General features: G+C 40.8%; 2 protein-coding genes across 2 annotated transcripts; one reads left to right on the top strand and one right to left on the bottom strand.

The window, feature by feature from the left end:
• Positions 1-4,923: 4,923 nt before the first annotated feature.
• On the bottom strand, positions 4,924-10,698 carry LOC146485219 (KICSTOR complex protein ITFG2-like). The gene is made up of 5 exons (XM_085103591.1): positions 10,561-10,698; positions 9,861-10,297; positions 8,034-8,226; positions 6,745-7,142; positions 4,924-5,737 (listed from the first exon to the last, which is right to left on the bottom strand). Exons 2-5 carry the CDS (start codon positions 10,152-10,154, stop codon positions 5,096-5,098), a joined length of 1,527 nt encoding a protein of 508 aa, XP_084959717.1. The 5' UTR covers positions 10,155-10,297; positions 10,561-10,698; the 3' UTR covers positions 4,924-5,095.
• Positions 10,571-13,226, top strand: LOC146485220 (BTB/POZ domain-containing protein kctd15-like). Its single transcript, XM_085103622.1, has one exon. The coding sequence runs from the start codon at positions 10,571-10,573 to the stop codon at positions 11,243-11,245; it is 675 nt and encodes a 224-aa protein (XP_084959748.1). The 3' UTR covers positions 11,246-13,226.
• Positions 13,227-13,848: the final 622 nt, after the last annotated feature.

Here is a 13,848-nt window from a genome sequence, read left to right on the forward strand (position 1 = left end):
CAATCTGGTTTTCACTAGATCATAAGCGGAACGTAAGCGACGGAGTCGTAAGCGGAGTCGGAAGAAAATGGAAACGTTCTGATTCTTCTGACTCCAATTCCGTCGCTCTTATGACTCCGCTTACGACTCCGATTTTTGATTTTCACTAGGTCATAAGCGCTCTGACGACTCCGCTTACGACTCCGACTCCGACTCCGACTCCGACTCCGTCGCTAGTGAAAACCAGCCTTAAATTGACTGGTAGACTGTTCCATAATAGCGCCCCGCTGGGTCCAACATAGGTTTGGCGGGATGCGGGACGAGGCTAAAAATCGAGGCGGGATGTGGGATGCGAGAAATTTTAAAGGCGGGATGCGGGATGAAAACAGAACGGCGAGACCGGGATATGCTTCGATATGATACGGGATAGGACGGGTATATGGGAGATCATAAGTTAGCTCAAGTTACGAGTCACACGACCTCAGAGAGACATTGAAACAGCACGATGGCAGAGACTGGACCTCGAACCAGCTACCTTCAGATCTTAATTCCAACGCGCCAATACTACATCAACGCGCACCAACAATTGATTACCAAAGGAAAACATTTTTAAAATACAAACATGGGCGACTTAAGAGACTAACAACAAAAAAGCTAGGATTCTCCAGAACCTCCTCAACCTGCCGGTCACGTGAATTGACGTAAGTGTGTATTTTTTCAGCATTAAAATTAAATATTAGTAGCCCAGGCAAAATATGTCCAGAAAAAGAGTTACTACTTATTAAATCAATCCTCACTAAGCGGAATTTTCGCGTTTGGGTCTCAGTATAAACACACCTAAGAACAACCCGTTTTGTGATCGAAATATGCAGTAAGTCTTTGCCTTTCTCCATAATGAGAGAACATTATCAATACTGTGAAAGCTATAAATTGTCTATCAGTTGAAATTTAGTGGTGAACTAGAGTAACGTGGGTTTGGAAAGGCGGGATCGGGATGAAAATTTTCATGGTGGCGGGATGGTGGGATGGAATGAATAATTGCGGCGGGATGCGGGATTGAAAAAGCCTATGCTGGACCCTCAGCCAAAGCTACGCTTGTGATAGTTCGTGCTTGGCTTTGGCAAGTCTAGTTTGATCTCGGAGTCCCTTAGATAATACGATGCTAAACAAATTTTGTAAGTACATCACAGAATGCCCTTTAATTGTTTTAAACGGCATTAACATCTTAACTTCTTTCGGCGCGTGGAGAGATGGTTTCAGTGGAGCCTAGCTCTTTAGGAGGAAACTGGTACTTGTGTCGTAACTGGATCTGGTAATGACGGTAGCAACCCTATTTTGGAAGGTAACGTTTATTTTATCCTAAACGGAGCTACAGTTATCAAAGTGGGACAAAATTAATGCTTGGTAGATTTGGAGAGCGGAGCATTCGAAAATGAATGGTCTTATGCGTTTAAGGGCGCCTATACAGATTGTCTTACTTCAATTTCATCTATATGCTTTGTCCATGAAACTATGTTCGTCAATTAATAATCCCAGTGATTTGGCCTCGTTAAGTCTTTTGATCGATGTAACGCGTGAGTGCAAAACAGGAACGCACAATGTGCCATGCCTTCTTTATACAACGATTACAGAAAAGACACGAACCATAGCCAAATTCTGAGGCATCGGGAAAATGATGAAGTTGATGTTGGATGTAACGTGACCACGGGAACGTGACCAAATTCTGCTGCCTCAAATAACGACTAACACCGAAAGACGAGAGTTTTGGGAGATGGGTTTTTCCATTGCGGAGTGTACTCCGGGGGAATCTCGGCATCCCATTCCAACTTGATGCGACAGAGATTTTGGAGAATCTGTTTCGCAGTTAAAGTGAAAGGCCGTGCCAACAAACCAAAGGGATCGAAAATGGAGTTTGTAGCGGGTAGTATACTTTTCCTTGTCGGGGGATCGGAGGTTTTGCGCAGATTTTGAAACTAAAAGCGTCGGATTCAGCCAGCATTGGATTCCAACAGCTGGCTGAACAGGTTAGAACAGGTTAGAGCTCGTCCTTGAAATTAACTCAGTGGAGTCTATTATAATTCGAGGATAGCTTCATTAACACTGCGGCTGCTGATGATCGTGTTGATTAACTTGAAACAACCTCTTGAAACTAAACTCCATAGGGTGCCTCGACGTATGCTGAATTGATTTCAACCCATGCAAAAGAGGCCGGATGGGCTTCAAGCAAAGGTGTCCTCATAGAAATTTCTTTTCACTGTGTTGATGACGTCAGAGGGGAAACCTTCTTTGTTATTTTCTCCTGTGCATGGACGTGCGAAGTTTGCGGGAGCCCGGGGACGATATGGCACCAAACAGGTGTACAAGCATCTGAGACTCCTGCACTTCTCCCGCCATAATGCGGTCTTCCCAGGAAAGGAACTTGCTAAGCACAGAAAGAAACTGTCACGGTCTGAAACCCGTACTTGGTAAAACATGGCTTCTACATCTGCCAAAACTTCAATTCTGTCTTCCCGGAATCTTTTCAATACACCAACTGAACTAAAGAATTGATGAGATCTGGACCTTTGTACAACCGAACATGCTCAGCGTTGAGCGATACTTCGTTGAACTTTGCAGAGAGCAATCGAAACAACTCGAATATTGTCAGGTTTATGTGGATATATGGCATACCGCGTGGTGGGGTATATACCACGCCTCACCCTCCTCAAGACTCGTCTGGGGCCGAGGAACTTCACGTGCATAACCCTTGACGTCAGTGTCTGGCCATAAAGGTTTTGTAGTCCTCACACAACGTTTTAAAACTTTTTCTTGAGCCAGTTACCACGTGTATAGTGTAGGGCTTGTGATTTGTTGTTGGGAACCAGCGCCTCAGTAAGCAGATTTGATAATGGCGATCTCTTCGGCATTTTGCATGAACCGCCCCTCGTCCTGTGACATCTCCCTCTTGTCCGGCATCAACGACTGACCCAGCCAAGTCACGATTGTAAAATTCTCCTGACATCTGCTGCAGTTGAGGGTCAACTTAACGAAGAAGCCAGACGCCTGAGATCGATGGTGATGATGTATACAAAAAGGGACCATTAACAGCTCAGCCAGTGCGCGTTCTTGAAGCGTGGGGACCACCAGTTCTTGACTGTGTTTTATCTCTAATGGATCAAGGGCTTCAGGTACATCACTTGCAATCTTTAGGACTACTACAGCATGGACATGCGAAGAATGAAGACACGTTGTAAATGAGGCCACTGGTCAATGTCGTCTTGGGTACAGATATCGTCGTTGCTCTCAGGAATCTCTGGTCGGGTATACAACTTTAGGAGACTGACGTATTTGTTCTATATCAGACACTAGAAGGTCAAGAAGGTGCTATCGGTCGTACTGTTTCCTCTCCAGAGCAGACGGAGTTGTCTCCTCTTTTGACCTTTCACTCCAAGTCTGCTTCATCAGTGACTTAACAGGTTAAGGTTTTTTCTAAGGTTTTTATTATTATGCACTATTTCAACGGTTAACAACAAAAGGAAATTACAATATATAAGAAAAGTAACATAAAGACAGCATTAAATTACATAAATGTGAAAAGTAAAATGTGCGCAGTGACCAAAGGAGCTTAGGCTTTCGAGTTGGTCACTGCCACGTGCAACTAACTGGCGTATAACGTGCAACTAACTAGAGCAAAAAAAAAAAGGTAAAGAATAATAAAAGTGCAATAACAGAAACATACTACAATTTTTACATAAAAAACAATAGAAATGATAATTAATAGTGAGGGCAATACCTTTTAAATACCCAATATTCATTGGGTATTTAAAAGGTACAATTTGTACTGCTTGTGGAAGCTATTATATGAGAGCTTTTTTAATTTAGAGGGAAAGTGAAACTTAAATTGCCGCTATTGTCCAGAAGAGCGTACTTGATGACAGTGTTGTCACTACTTCTTGCTCTTATGGGCCGCCCTGGCAAAATAGAGTTTATCTTACCTTACCTTTTATGTTGTGATGTTCTATGCTACCCGTTTTGCCCGGAGCATTTGCTAGCATATACGTGCAGATGTATCAATCCTCAGAGACCCAAGGGCAGATATAGTTGGGTCAAGATGAAGTCACTTGTAAACTTACCCGTTTTGACTTGCTCCTGACCTATCTATCTGCCTATAGGTCTCCGAGAAAGAGATGTATCCGACGTCTTTACAACTGGGCTAACAATTCGCAAACATCATTTCTGAAACTGATAAGTTTGGCTTTTGGGGGGGCTAGGGCCAATAACTTATGGCCGGACACGAAAACCACTTTGCATGCACAATGTTCCTAAATAAAGCTCCATTTTTATTGTTGAGATTGAAAGCCAAATTTTATTGTCTTTATGAAATATACTGGCAAGTTTCTACTAAAATTTTCCGCCACCAATCGATAAAAAAACGCCGGATTTAACAAATATTAAAATGTAAACCCTTATCAGTGCCGGTAAGTTACCGAGCGTTTCTAGGAGCGAGCTCCATCTTTTGCTGATGGGTGAGAAAAAAATATTGTCATAAATTAAATAAATTATATATTATAAATTTCGTTCCAGCAAACCTTGTACCGCTTTCTCGTAGCAAGACATTCATTTTCTGGCTGGAGCATACCCAGTATATAGCGAAAGTAAATTACTGAAGGGGGCGGATTTTCGTTTGACCTTGAAATTATAACGCGGAACAAAACAGAAACAACAAAATTAAAGAACTGTAAAATAACGATTTGATTGGTTTAACGAAACAAAACCAAACGGGGGCAGCTTTTGGTTGGTTTCGTTTCGTCGACCGAAAATTATAGCATTAGTCAATCCAACCTCTTTCCCAGGGTCCTCTCTCTTCCTTCCTCGAGGGAGGACCCTGGGAACGAGGTTGCAGTAGATCTTCAGCGTCGTTCAGTTTTCCAACAATCTGATTGGTCGATCGAACAATGCTTGTTCCATATAAGGTTGTCCTTTAGCGGGAAAAAGAAGGAGGCTCAGTGTTTTGATCTTTTCAACTTTTGGCAGATGAAACAAATCACAAAATCGTACGAAAACCCATATTCCGAGGTCAAACAACAATCGCTTTAACTTTTGGAAGCTTATCAACGATTCACCGCGTCGCGGAATCTTAGCCATTTTTTCCGTAGAAACACTCTTTGTAAAACTGAGTGAGTCCTTTGTGGGCATTGTCAGCCATTATAGTTCTGAGAGCATCTCTAGCTTCTTTGTCCTGCGAAGCTTTACGTTTCATCTTAACATCAAGATTAGTAGGAGTCATTAAGGACACGCTCGCATTGTAATAAATAAAAATACGATTAGAGGAGGTCACATAAACCAGTGCGGGAAGGTTCTTTCCGGCTGTGAAAGCGTAACAGCCAGCGCAGAAAGCCACGACATTCTCCTCAAACTTAAATTGAAGGACATTTCGTCGGTGATCGACAATGTAAGTGTTCCCATTCCAGGAGCATAACGCCACCTGCTGACTACCATCTTGCGTGACGTCAAGTTTCGACACGGCAAACAGGTTGTAGTTGCCTTGATCGACCCGTATTGAGCAGTGGTGTCTTCTCCCATTCATGAATATCAGATAACCGTCTTGAGTACACAGCACAAGGAATCTCTGCTCTTGGTCAGCTGGCCGCACTGAATTGGCCTTTGCGCCTGCGCTGTCGTGACATTCCAGGGTGATGAGATTTGTCGGAGTGCCTCTGTTTCGTCCCCCGAGGACTGGTAACTGGTTGAAAATGGATGACGACGGGGAACTGGGCAGCTAGGGAAAAAAAAGCAATGAAATAATTAATCTTAAAAACAAACCATAATTAAAAACGTACTTTGATTAGTTGAAAGTCTTCTATAGATTTTCTATGGAAGATGGAAGGGTTACCTTTTCTGTCAAGATTGGCAAATGAAACGGTCAGGGTTTGGACTCCAGGGCGGAGTATGCCACACAAATCTTTGTTGAGAACCCCGGGGGCAGTACTTTTCTGTCAGTAGTGCTATTTATTATGATGTACAAGGTGGTTCTACCTTTTGAGTCTGTGGATGAAATCCTAAAGTGTGACAGTTCAAATGAAAGCTACTGAGCAGTACCTTCTTCTGGTACCGTTTATTATGCTGTACAACGTGGTTCTATCTTTTGAGTCTGTGGATGAAATCCTAAAGTCTGATCCTTCAAATGAAAGCTACTGAGCAGTACTTTTCTGTGGTGCTGTTTATTGTGCTGTACAAGGTGGTTCTAACTTTTGAGTCTGTGGACAAAATCGTAAAGTGTGACCATTGAGTACCACCTTACAGTGGTGCAGTTTCTTTTTCAACATTTTGATAAGATTTGAGATTTCTGAAGCTCAGACTGGGGACGAGTTTTTAAATTTACATTTCATCAGAAATTGGAGTCCATCACAAGAAAGATCACCTTAAAATAAATTTAGGCAGTTTACCAAGCTTGGTATTCTGTCGTGAGATTACAACCACTTAGATCAAGGCTTTCAAGAATCAGAAAAATTAGAGACTTTGTATGGATTTGCGGGACACCATCTCAGAGTTAGAGGTCTACATTTCTATGGAATTTGGGGGACCTTTAACAGGTTACAGCCTGGTTATTACTACGTAATGAAACATAACCAAACTTGGTAAACTTATTAAATTTTATGTGATCTTTCTGGTGATGGGGTTCATTTCTTCATATGACACAGTGACAGGGTGTGTAAACTAGGGCCCAGACTGTTTATGAACTTCGGAATGGGCAATTACTGCTCAAGTCAAAGGACACACCCTTGCCTGTTCATCTGACATTTCTTGCTGCTGTTTTAAATCCGATGACATCACAATAACATAAGTTCCCCCGGGCTGCGATGCCAGAAGATATCTTGTTGTCATGACATCAAACACCACAAGGGAATTAGTCTGGTAAGGAACTATCCAACTGCCGATGCTGGCAAATCGCCAGCCAAATTTCTGAGCCTTTGTGGCACTTTTGACTCCTCCTTGTTCTGTTATTTTATGCCCACCCTGTTCTCTGACATGTTTTTCTTCCTGCTTAGAGTTTTTCCGGTATTTACTTGGTGTGGTTTCTGTTGCTTGTTCGTTGTTGAATTCTCTTGATGAGGACTCCTGCTTGTTGGCTTGTAAGTAGGCAGAAGACTCCAGTGCTTTTTTGTTTTTATTTTCACAGTTTTCTGAAAAACATCAACTAAACTTGGTTATTGTGTGGAGGGATGGGGGTGGGGGTGGAAGTAGGTTTTCTATAATTATGTACATGAAAGTGCTGCCCACTGGCTTCCAAAATTTCCACCCTGTTTTAGAAGGGTGTTGCATTTAAAAATTTTAAATGCATACATTGTATGTCTATATATTATGGAAATGTGCTGCTTCATTCTGTATCCACTTCTCTGATCTCAAATTGAGTAAGTTTAGCTTCAGTTCAGGAGTTGGATGTGGTTCACAGAAGAGAATATGCCAGATTGTATACAGTTACGTACAGTGACTTATGTATCTGACCTTTCATTTTCAAACTATGAAGTCTCAAGAGAAAAAGAAATAGAGTGGCCAAAGTATATCATAACTTTCACAATAAAAATATAGTCTGCATAGCAAGCATTTCCATGGCATTTTTTGCATTTTTTGCTGTTTGATTGCATGGAAATTGGGATGGGAGAAAAAAGAAAAAATGGAGTTGGGGAGGAGAGAGCAGAGAGGGGAAATTTCCTCTCTCCCCTCTCCCCTCCTCCATTCCTTTCATTTTCATCCCAGTATTTATGTGGTCAAACAGCAAAAAAAAAAGACAAAACCCCAACAGAAAGGCTGATCCCTACACAGTCTACATTAGGAAGTTTGACTCGCTACTTCGGGTTTGAAACTGGGTATGGAATGTAACATACTTTGGTCTGAAATAATTTAAGGGGCCAGGATTTCTGTGGAGAATCACACGGCACAGTCCACTTCCAAAAATTTCAACAACTTCTTACTCCCCTGGGATAGGCTGGGTTAACTGGATTTCAGGTGCATGCAGCTAATCATTAAATAGTTTAATGGTAACCCCCTCCCCGCTTGTCTTAGGACATCATTACTTGTATTTGGTCGAACTTTGGCGCCAGGTTCTTCGACTAAGTTATGGATATGAACAACTCGATCTGCATGTCCTGTCACTAGTTTTAATAATCCGTCACCATCCACATCTGCTAGCAAGAGAACCTTGCAGTTGGATGGAAGAAGTTGAGAGGAGACTGGTTCCAATCTGTCCCCTGTTGAGTCTGCAGTAACCTAGCATTAAACAAAATAGAACAAAAATGAACACAACCTCAATCAATTAGTAGCAGCTGGCCTAAATTTGTAGAGTTTTCCACTAGCACAATCAGTTAAGACACAGTTGGCCCAAGCTCATGATGTGCAGTTCCAGAAAAAAATCCATACCTACCCCATGGAAGGTCATTGGAATTCCTAGGGGGAAGGCGCCGCCCGGTCTTAAAAGTCAAAATTTTAGAAGCAAATGATGAAGCTAAACTGGAATTTCCTGGGGGAAGGGGTGCAATTTAACAAAAACCTTCTGTAGGGGGAGTATGGATATTTTCTTTTCACAATATTAACAGCTAGAATAAATGCCACAACTGCACCTTCGTAAATTAACAGCGTGTGGAGATATTATATTGTCCACTGGACAGTGATTATAAATCCACTTGACAAACGTCAATCCACTCTTTGAGTGACTGGGTTCTGATCACAGGCACAATTAATATGTTTGAATTATAAAGTTAACAATAGTAATATTAAGAGCCAGAACTGAACTTCTCAATTCATAACATATTTTATGAAGCTATAAAATTAAGGTCATGACTTACACTTCACACAGATTTTTTGCAACACCTCGGGGGCGTTTCTCGAAAGTCCTGGTAACTTACTGGGCCCAAAAAGTGTCTTTGGTGATAACTGTCTCTCAACAGAAGTCAATTATTTTTATTAGCTTTGAATGCTAAATTTTAAAATCTTTATAATTCTATGAAAACATTGGCCAAGTACCATGCCTGCAATAATCGGCGAAAAAACATTTTAAAATATATTTATCTATCTACATTAGTGCCTTATCTAGCACAAAAAAGAAATTTTGAAAAATGTTAACGTTAGGTTGCTGTACGTGTACAGTAGCTGTTACAAAGCTTAATACTGAACAATCATATCACTAATCACAATCATGTCACTAATATATACAGTCAACTCTCTCAAAGCGACCACTACTCGTAAGCGACCACCTCCCGTAAGCGACCACTTCGTAAACAACCGTTTTGTTTCTCAGTTAAATACTGTTTCAAGAGCTCTCTTGTAAGCGACCACCACTCAAATTTCTAAGGGACCACGAGCACTTTTTAGGCCTGAAATTTGACATATTCTTTTGTTTTCTGTTTCCGGTAAGCGACCACCCAACATATTCCCGTATGATCTGAGTAAATAATTACTCAGAAGCAACAAAAGTTCAATTTTTAATGACGCTACCCCGGACAACTGACAGTTTACAGACAAAGAAGACTACTATAATTAGATCTGTAGGTAAATGGGAGTTGTTACAGTGATCTGTTCCAAAATATTCCACAAAGTTTCGTCAGAAGAATGAATAGATGTGAAAAAATCAAATAAATTAGTTTCTATTTGCCTAATTTTAGCTGCTAGGGTAATATTTTTAGGTAATTAATTTATCAGTCCAGCATTAGGCTTATTTTATTGATCTTCCTCGTAAGCGACCACCTCCCGTAAGCGACCACTTTGTCGTGCACCAACGGTGGTCGCTTAAGAGAGAGTTGACTTTAGTTGCTAATGACGTACTCGAAGACAGACTACTTCAGTACTTGTTAACAAGCTTTTTTTTTTAACTGCTGCTTAGTTTTTAAACTTTGGCCTATACTTACGTGAAATATGTGACACCATCCCTCCGCAGTTATACAGAAAAGCAAATTTTCACCCTGGTTCCACAAATCTCCTGCTCCAACACAAGTTATCATGCCAAGGTGATGACAAGCTCGCCATGGCTTCGGGCTACCGCCCTTGAAAATCAACAAGTCGCCGTTAATTTGCCCGACAACAAGCTCGTAATCTTCGTCGTTGTCTACATCGGTAAGCAGGAGGGATTCGTTGAACAAACTATCAGAAATCTCCAACTCTAGATTCTCGACGAACGAGACTGAACGAGTGTTTGTATTCATTAGTTCACGCCTCGATAACGCCCCCACTTTCTCTGGCCGCCATCGCCGCCATGTTGTGTTTCCTCTCAGTAGGGTGCCAGAATATAACTGAGTAGGGGAGGGGGGATTTGTAAACTTCCTTTTGATTAATTTTCTCTCATTATCTGTACAATTATTCAAAAAAGAGAGCGTCAATTTAAAAATATTTAATTGAATCCAATGACCATTTTAAACGTATTTCTTCATTTGCTAACGATCAGTAAATAAAATAACATATAGTTTAGCACCCCTCTCTACCCCCGCTAGTAGTTTATTTTTGCGCCCCAACAGAACAGACCACGTGAGGACACGCGAAGCGTAAAAACAACAACAAAAAGCTTCTGTTCGCCTTTCGTTTGTGTTTTGGCTGTAATTGAACTGCACTTACTTTGCTGATTATGGCCTTGGAGGAAAATTTTCCATCAATCTTAAATTTAAACGTTGGTGGATACGTTTACACGACAACTCTAGACACCGTGACACGAGATCCAAACTCGATGCTTGGAGCCATGTTTAGTGGAAGACAACGGATTGCCACAGATACGCGAGGGAATTATTTCATTGACCGAGATGGAGCGCTATTTCGACACGTTCTAAACTTCCTCCGCACTTCAGAACTGTGTCTTCCTCAATCGTTTGACGAATTTGATCAGCTCAGCGCCGAAGCGGACTTCTATCAAGTGGGAGATTTGATAGAGGCGCTGCAAATATTCAGAGAAGATCGGCGAAGGAATTTGCAGCTAAGCGAAGGCCAAGGCTCGATTATAGTGTCCGTGGACCGCTATCGAAATCAACTGTTGTTAAGTGGCCGGGAAGATCTTGTTAAAGAAGTGTTCAAAGAATACATCAAACCGTCGGAATTTGTGCTTACATTGCTCCCCGCCCGGGGGTATGTCAGGGATTACCGCGTACCGTGGAGGCCCGGGGGTGCCGAATTGACGAAGGCGGATGCCTTTGATCTTTTGTACGGGAATGGTTTTGAGTTAGCAGGCTGCAATGGTGGTGGAAGTGACGCGGATGAAGCAGGAACACAATTTCAAGAGTACATTTTTGTGCGGAAAAATAAACTTTAATAAAGAAGTAGAAAAGCATGCAGATGTGGATCCAGGTAAAAAGGTGCAAGGGGGTACGGGCGCATGCTCCTCCTTGAAATTTTCGAGTCATCCTGACAGGTGTTTTCCATACTTAGACCTGGGAATTTTCTTTTATTCTAAAACTATCTATTTATTTTAAAAAATCTGACTGTTTTCTATAAAACAGTGGAAAGCGATCTGGATCTGCACCTGGCTTGCCGAGTGCATTTGTTGAGTTTTATAATAAGCAGATGAAAATTTCTTACAATATAGGAGAAATAGCTACTCACACATCTCGAGAGTTCTAAAAATTTCCCAGTGCTTAATATATAACTCAACAATGTAAAGAAACAATTTTTTTACTTCTTTTAAATTAAGATGTCCCGTGATTTGTGCATGTTTTGAAATTTGCAGGCTGTCCTGCAACTTGATGACCCTATTATCCCCCCCAAAAAATTATTTCCTTTTTATTTTTTTATGTCATTCTAGTCATGGATAACCTTTCATTCATCATCTTTTATACTGCTCCCTGTTTTTAAAAGGACGGGTTCACATTTCAGCGCATGTGAATGAATCTTAATGCTTTTTTCTGTTTCTTATCAACTGTATGGCCTTATCCCACTCACTTGTACTTCAGTAATCACATTCTATAATTTAATAGTCCGAGCAAAATGACTGATGACCAAAATGTACAGAAAATGGTGGTGGATTGTGCTCATATTGTTGATATTGAATTTAGCATTGACCCGTAGGATTTATTCCACGCTTGATGTGTTTACAGTATTTGCATGCGAAATAACGCAATCATGTGAAAAAAAATTACGACCCGAGTTACCTATTCTCTTTCGAATGGGCAAAGGACATGCGCAGAACCATGAACCCCTCCCTTTAATGTCCTTAGATTTATGCATACAGACACTCCATCGTGCTCCTGGGTCTTGGAGGATGACACACAGTGGTAACACAGCCTGTATCAGTCTCACGCAATAATGCATACAGAACTTATGTAGGGCATGTGCATTATGGAGATATATCTTTTTTAGTTTTTCAAATAATATTGTATTTTGCATAACTCGTAATGTTATTGTAAATAGTTCTGATTAGTTTTATGTCGCGTTACCTTTTTCAGTGTTAGGTAACTTCTTATTTTATTATTATTATTATATTTGTTTTATTGTTCTGTTCTTACACTGGAGATATTATGGAGATATAATGAACTTGATTCAGTTTATTAAAATGTACGCGCTTCTTCACACATTTTTTAAAACCTAATAATTTTCAAGATTGTTGATAGAATATTTACCTGAGTGACCAGGTATTCCTGAGGCACCCCAGGGTACCAGAAGCCACAATGACAGCTTTGGGCCACTACCCTCTCTCGTGAGCATATGTTGACACATGGAAATAAAACTGTAAATTGTTCTTTTAAGGACGTTGCCTACTAATACAGAAGTACAGTCGACTCCCGATAACTCGAACCGTCACTAACTCGAACCTCCCGCAAACTCGTACCAATTTTCTTTTCCTATCAGGTCATTTTCCATATAATTTTACCCTCGATAACTCAAACCTTTTTCAATTTCCCTTGAATGTTCGCGTTATCGGGAGTTGACTGTATTTTTGCGCGGTTTATCTCTATGCGGGAAAAGCAGATCATGGAATGCAAAAAGAAAATTGGGGGTAACCATGCATTTTTTAGACATAAGTAATAATAATCCAAAAAAAGCAGTAAAATACAAAGCAATGTATGGCATTTTTTTTTTCTGAATTAAAGCTTTGTTATCGCTTAAAAATGCATGGTTACTCCTAATTTTCTTTTTGGATACCAAGAGCACTTGCTAAGTTCTGCTTTCTCCACAGGCAGCCCAAGCTCAATATCAGAGAACTGTTGAATCATAAGGATTTGTATGGGAATACAACGGATTTGTGTAAAATGGTAGAAACTATCATTGTTTTGTCAATAAAATCAACTTACCCTGTTTCTACCTGTATTCTTTGTCATTTACCAGCTTTTCAAGCCGATTCGAAGCGATTTCAGCGAGTTAACATCATTCGGGTTTCCACTGTTAAGTGTAACGAAAGGCCGAACAGTATTTCAGCCATGCCCGAAGCATCATCTCTAGTGTCCCAATTCCTTCATAGAATCAAAGCAGAGATGCATACCTACCCTGCCAGTGCACCTCCGACTCAATTGAAGCCCTATCACGTTTGCTAGAAATAATAATAATAATAATAATAATAATAATAATAATAATAATAATAATAATAATAACAATAATAATAATAACAACAACTTTATTTAAGTGTCAAATCTGGATAGCCGTGCACAAGTGCCCTACTAATTGGGGAGACTAAATATGAAGTAAAATCTATTCAACTAAGATTAAGTAAGAAAGATTTTCTTTCAAATCAGCTCGCTTCTGAGATTTCGGAAGATGCGCGGCCAGAACGCCATGGACACATTGAACGTTCGAACAGCACGCTGGGTAACAAAAGTTCCCTGGCACGGGGGAAACAGCGGCCAGCATGCAGTTGTCCACAGGCAAACAGATTTGTTCCCGGGGCCTCCTCGTGTGTTGCTACCGGACTATTCAACCTAAATT

This window comes from Pavona decussata, unplaced genomic scaffold (assembly GCF_977016875.1).
Source record: "Pavona decussata unplaced genomic scaffold, jaPavDecu1.1 SCAFFOLD_27, whole genome shotgun sequence".
NCBI lineage: Eukaryota > Metazoa > Cnidaria > Anthozoa > Scleractinia > Agariciidae > Pavona > Pavona decussata.

Excerpts from the sequence above, each read along its gene's own strand:
- LOC146485219 (XM_085103591.1), bottom strand. The coding sequence starts at position 10,154 with ATGAATACAAACACTCGTTCAGTCTCGTTCGTCGAGAATCTAGAGTTG. Across the intron at positions 8,227-9,860 it reads GATGGTGTCACATATTTCAC|GTTACTGCAGACTCAACAGG; the intron begins GTAAGTATAGGC and ends GTTTAATGCTAG. Across the intron at positions 5,738-6,744 it reads AAGAAATGTCAGATGAACAG|CTGCCCAGTTCCCCGTCGTC; the intron begins GCAAGGGTGTGT and ends TTTTTTCCCTAG.
- LOC146485220 (XM_085103622.1), top strand. The coding sequence starts at position 10,571 with ATGGCCTTGGAGGAAAATTTTCCATCAATCTTAAATTTAAACGTTGGT.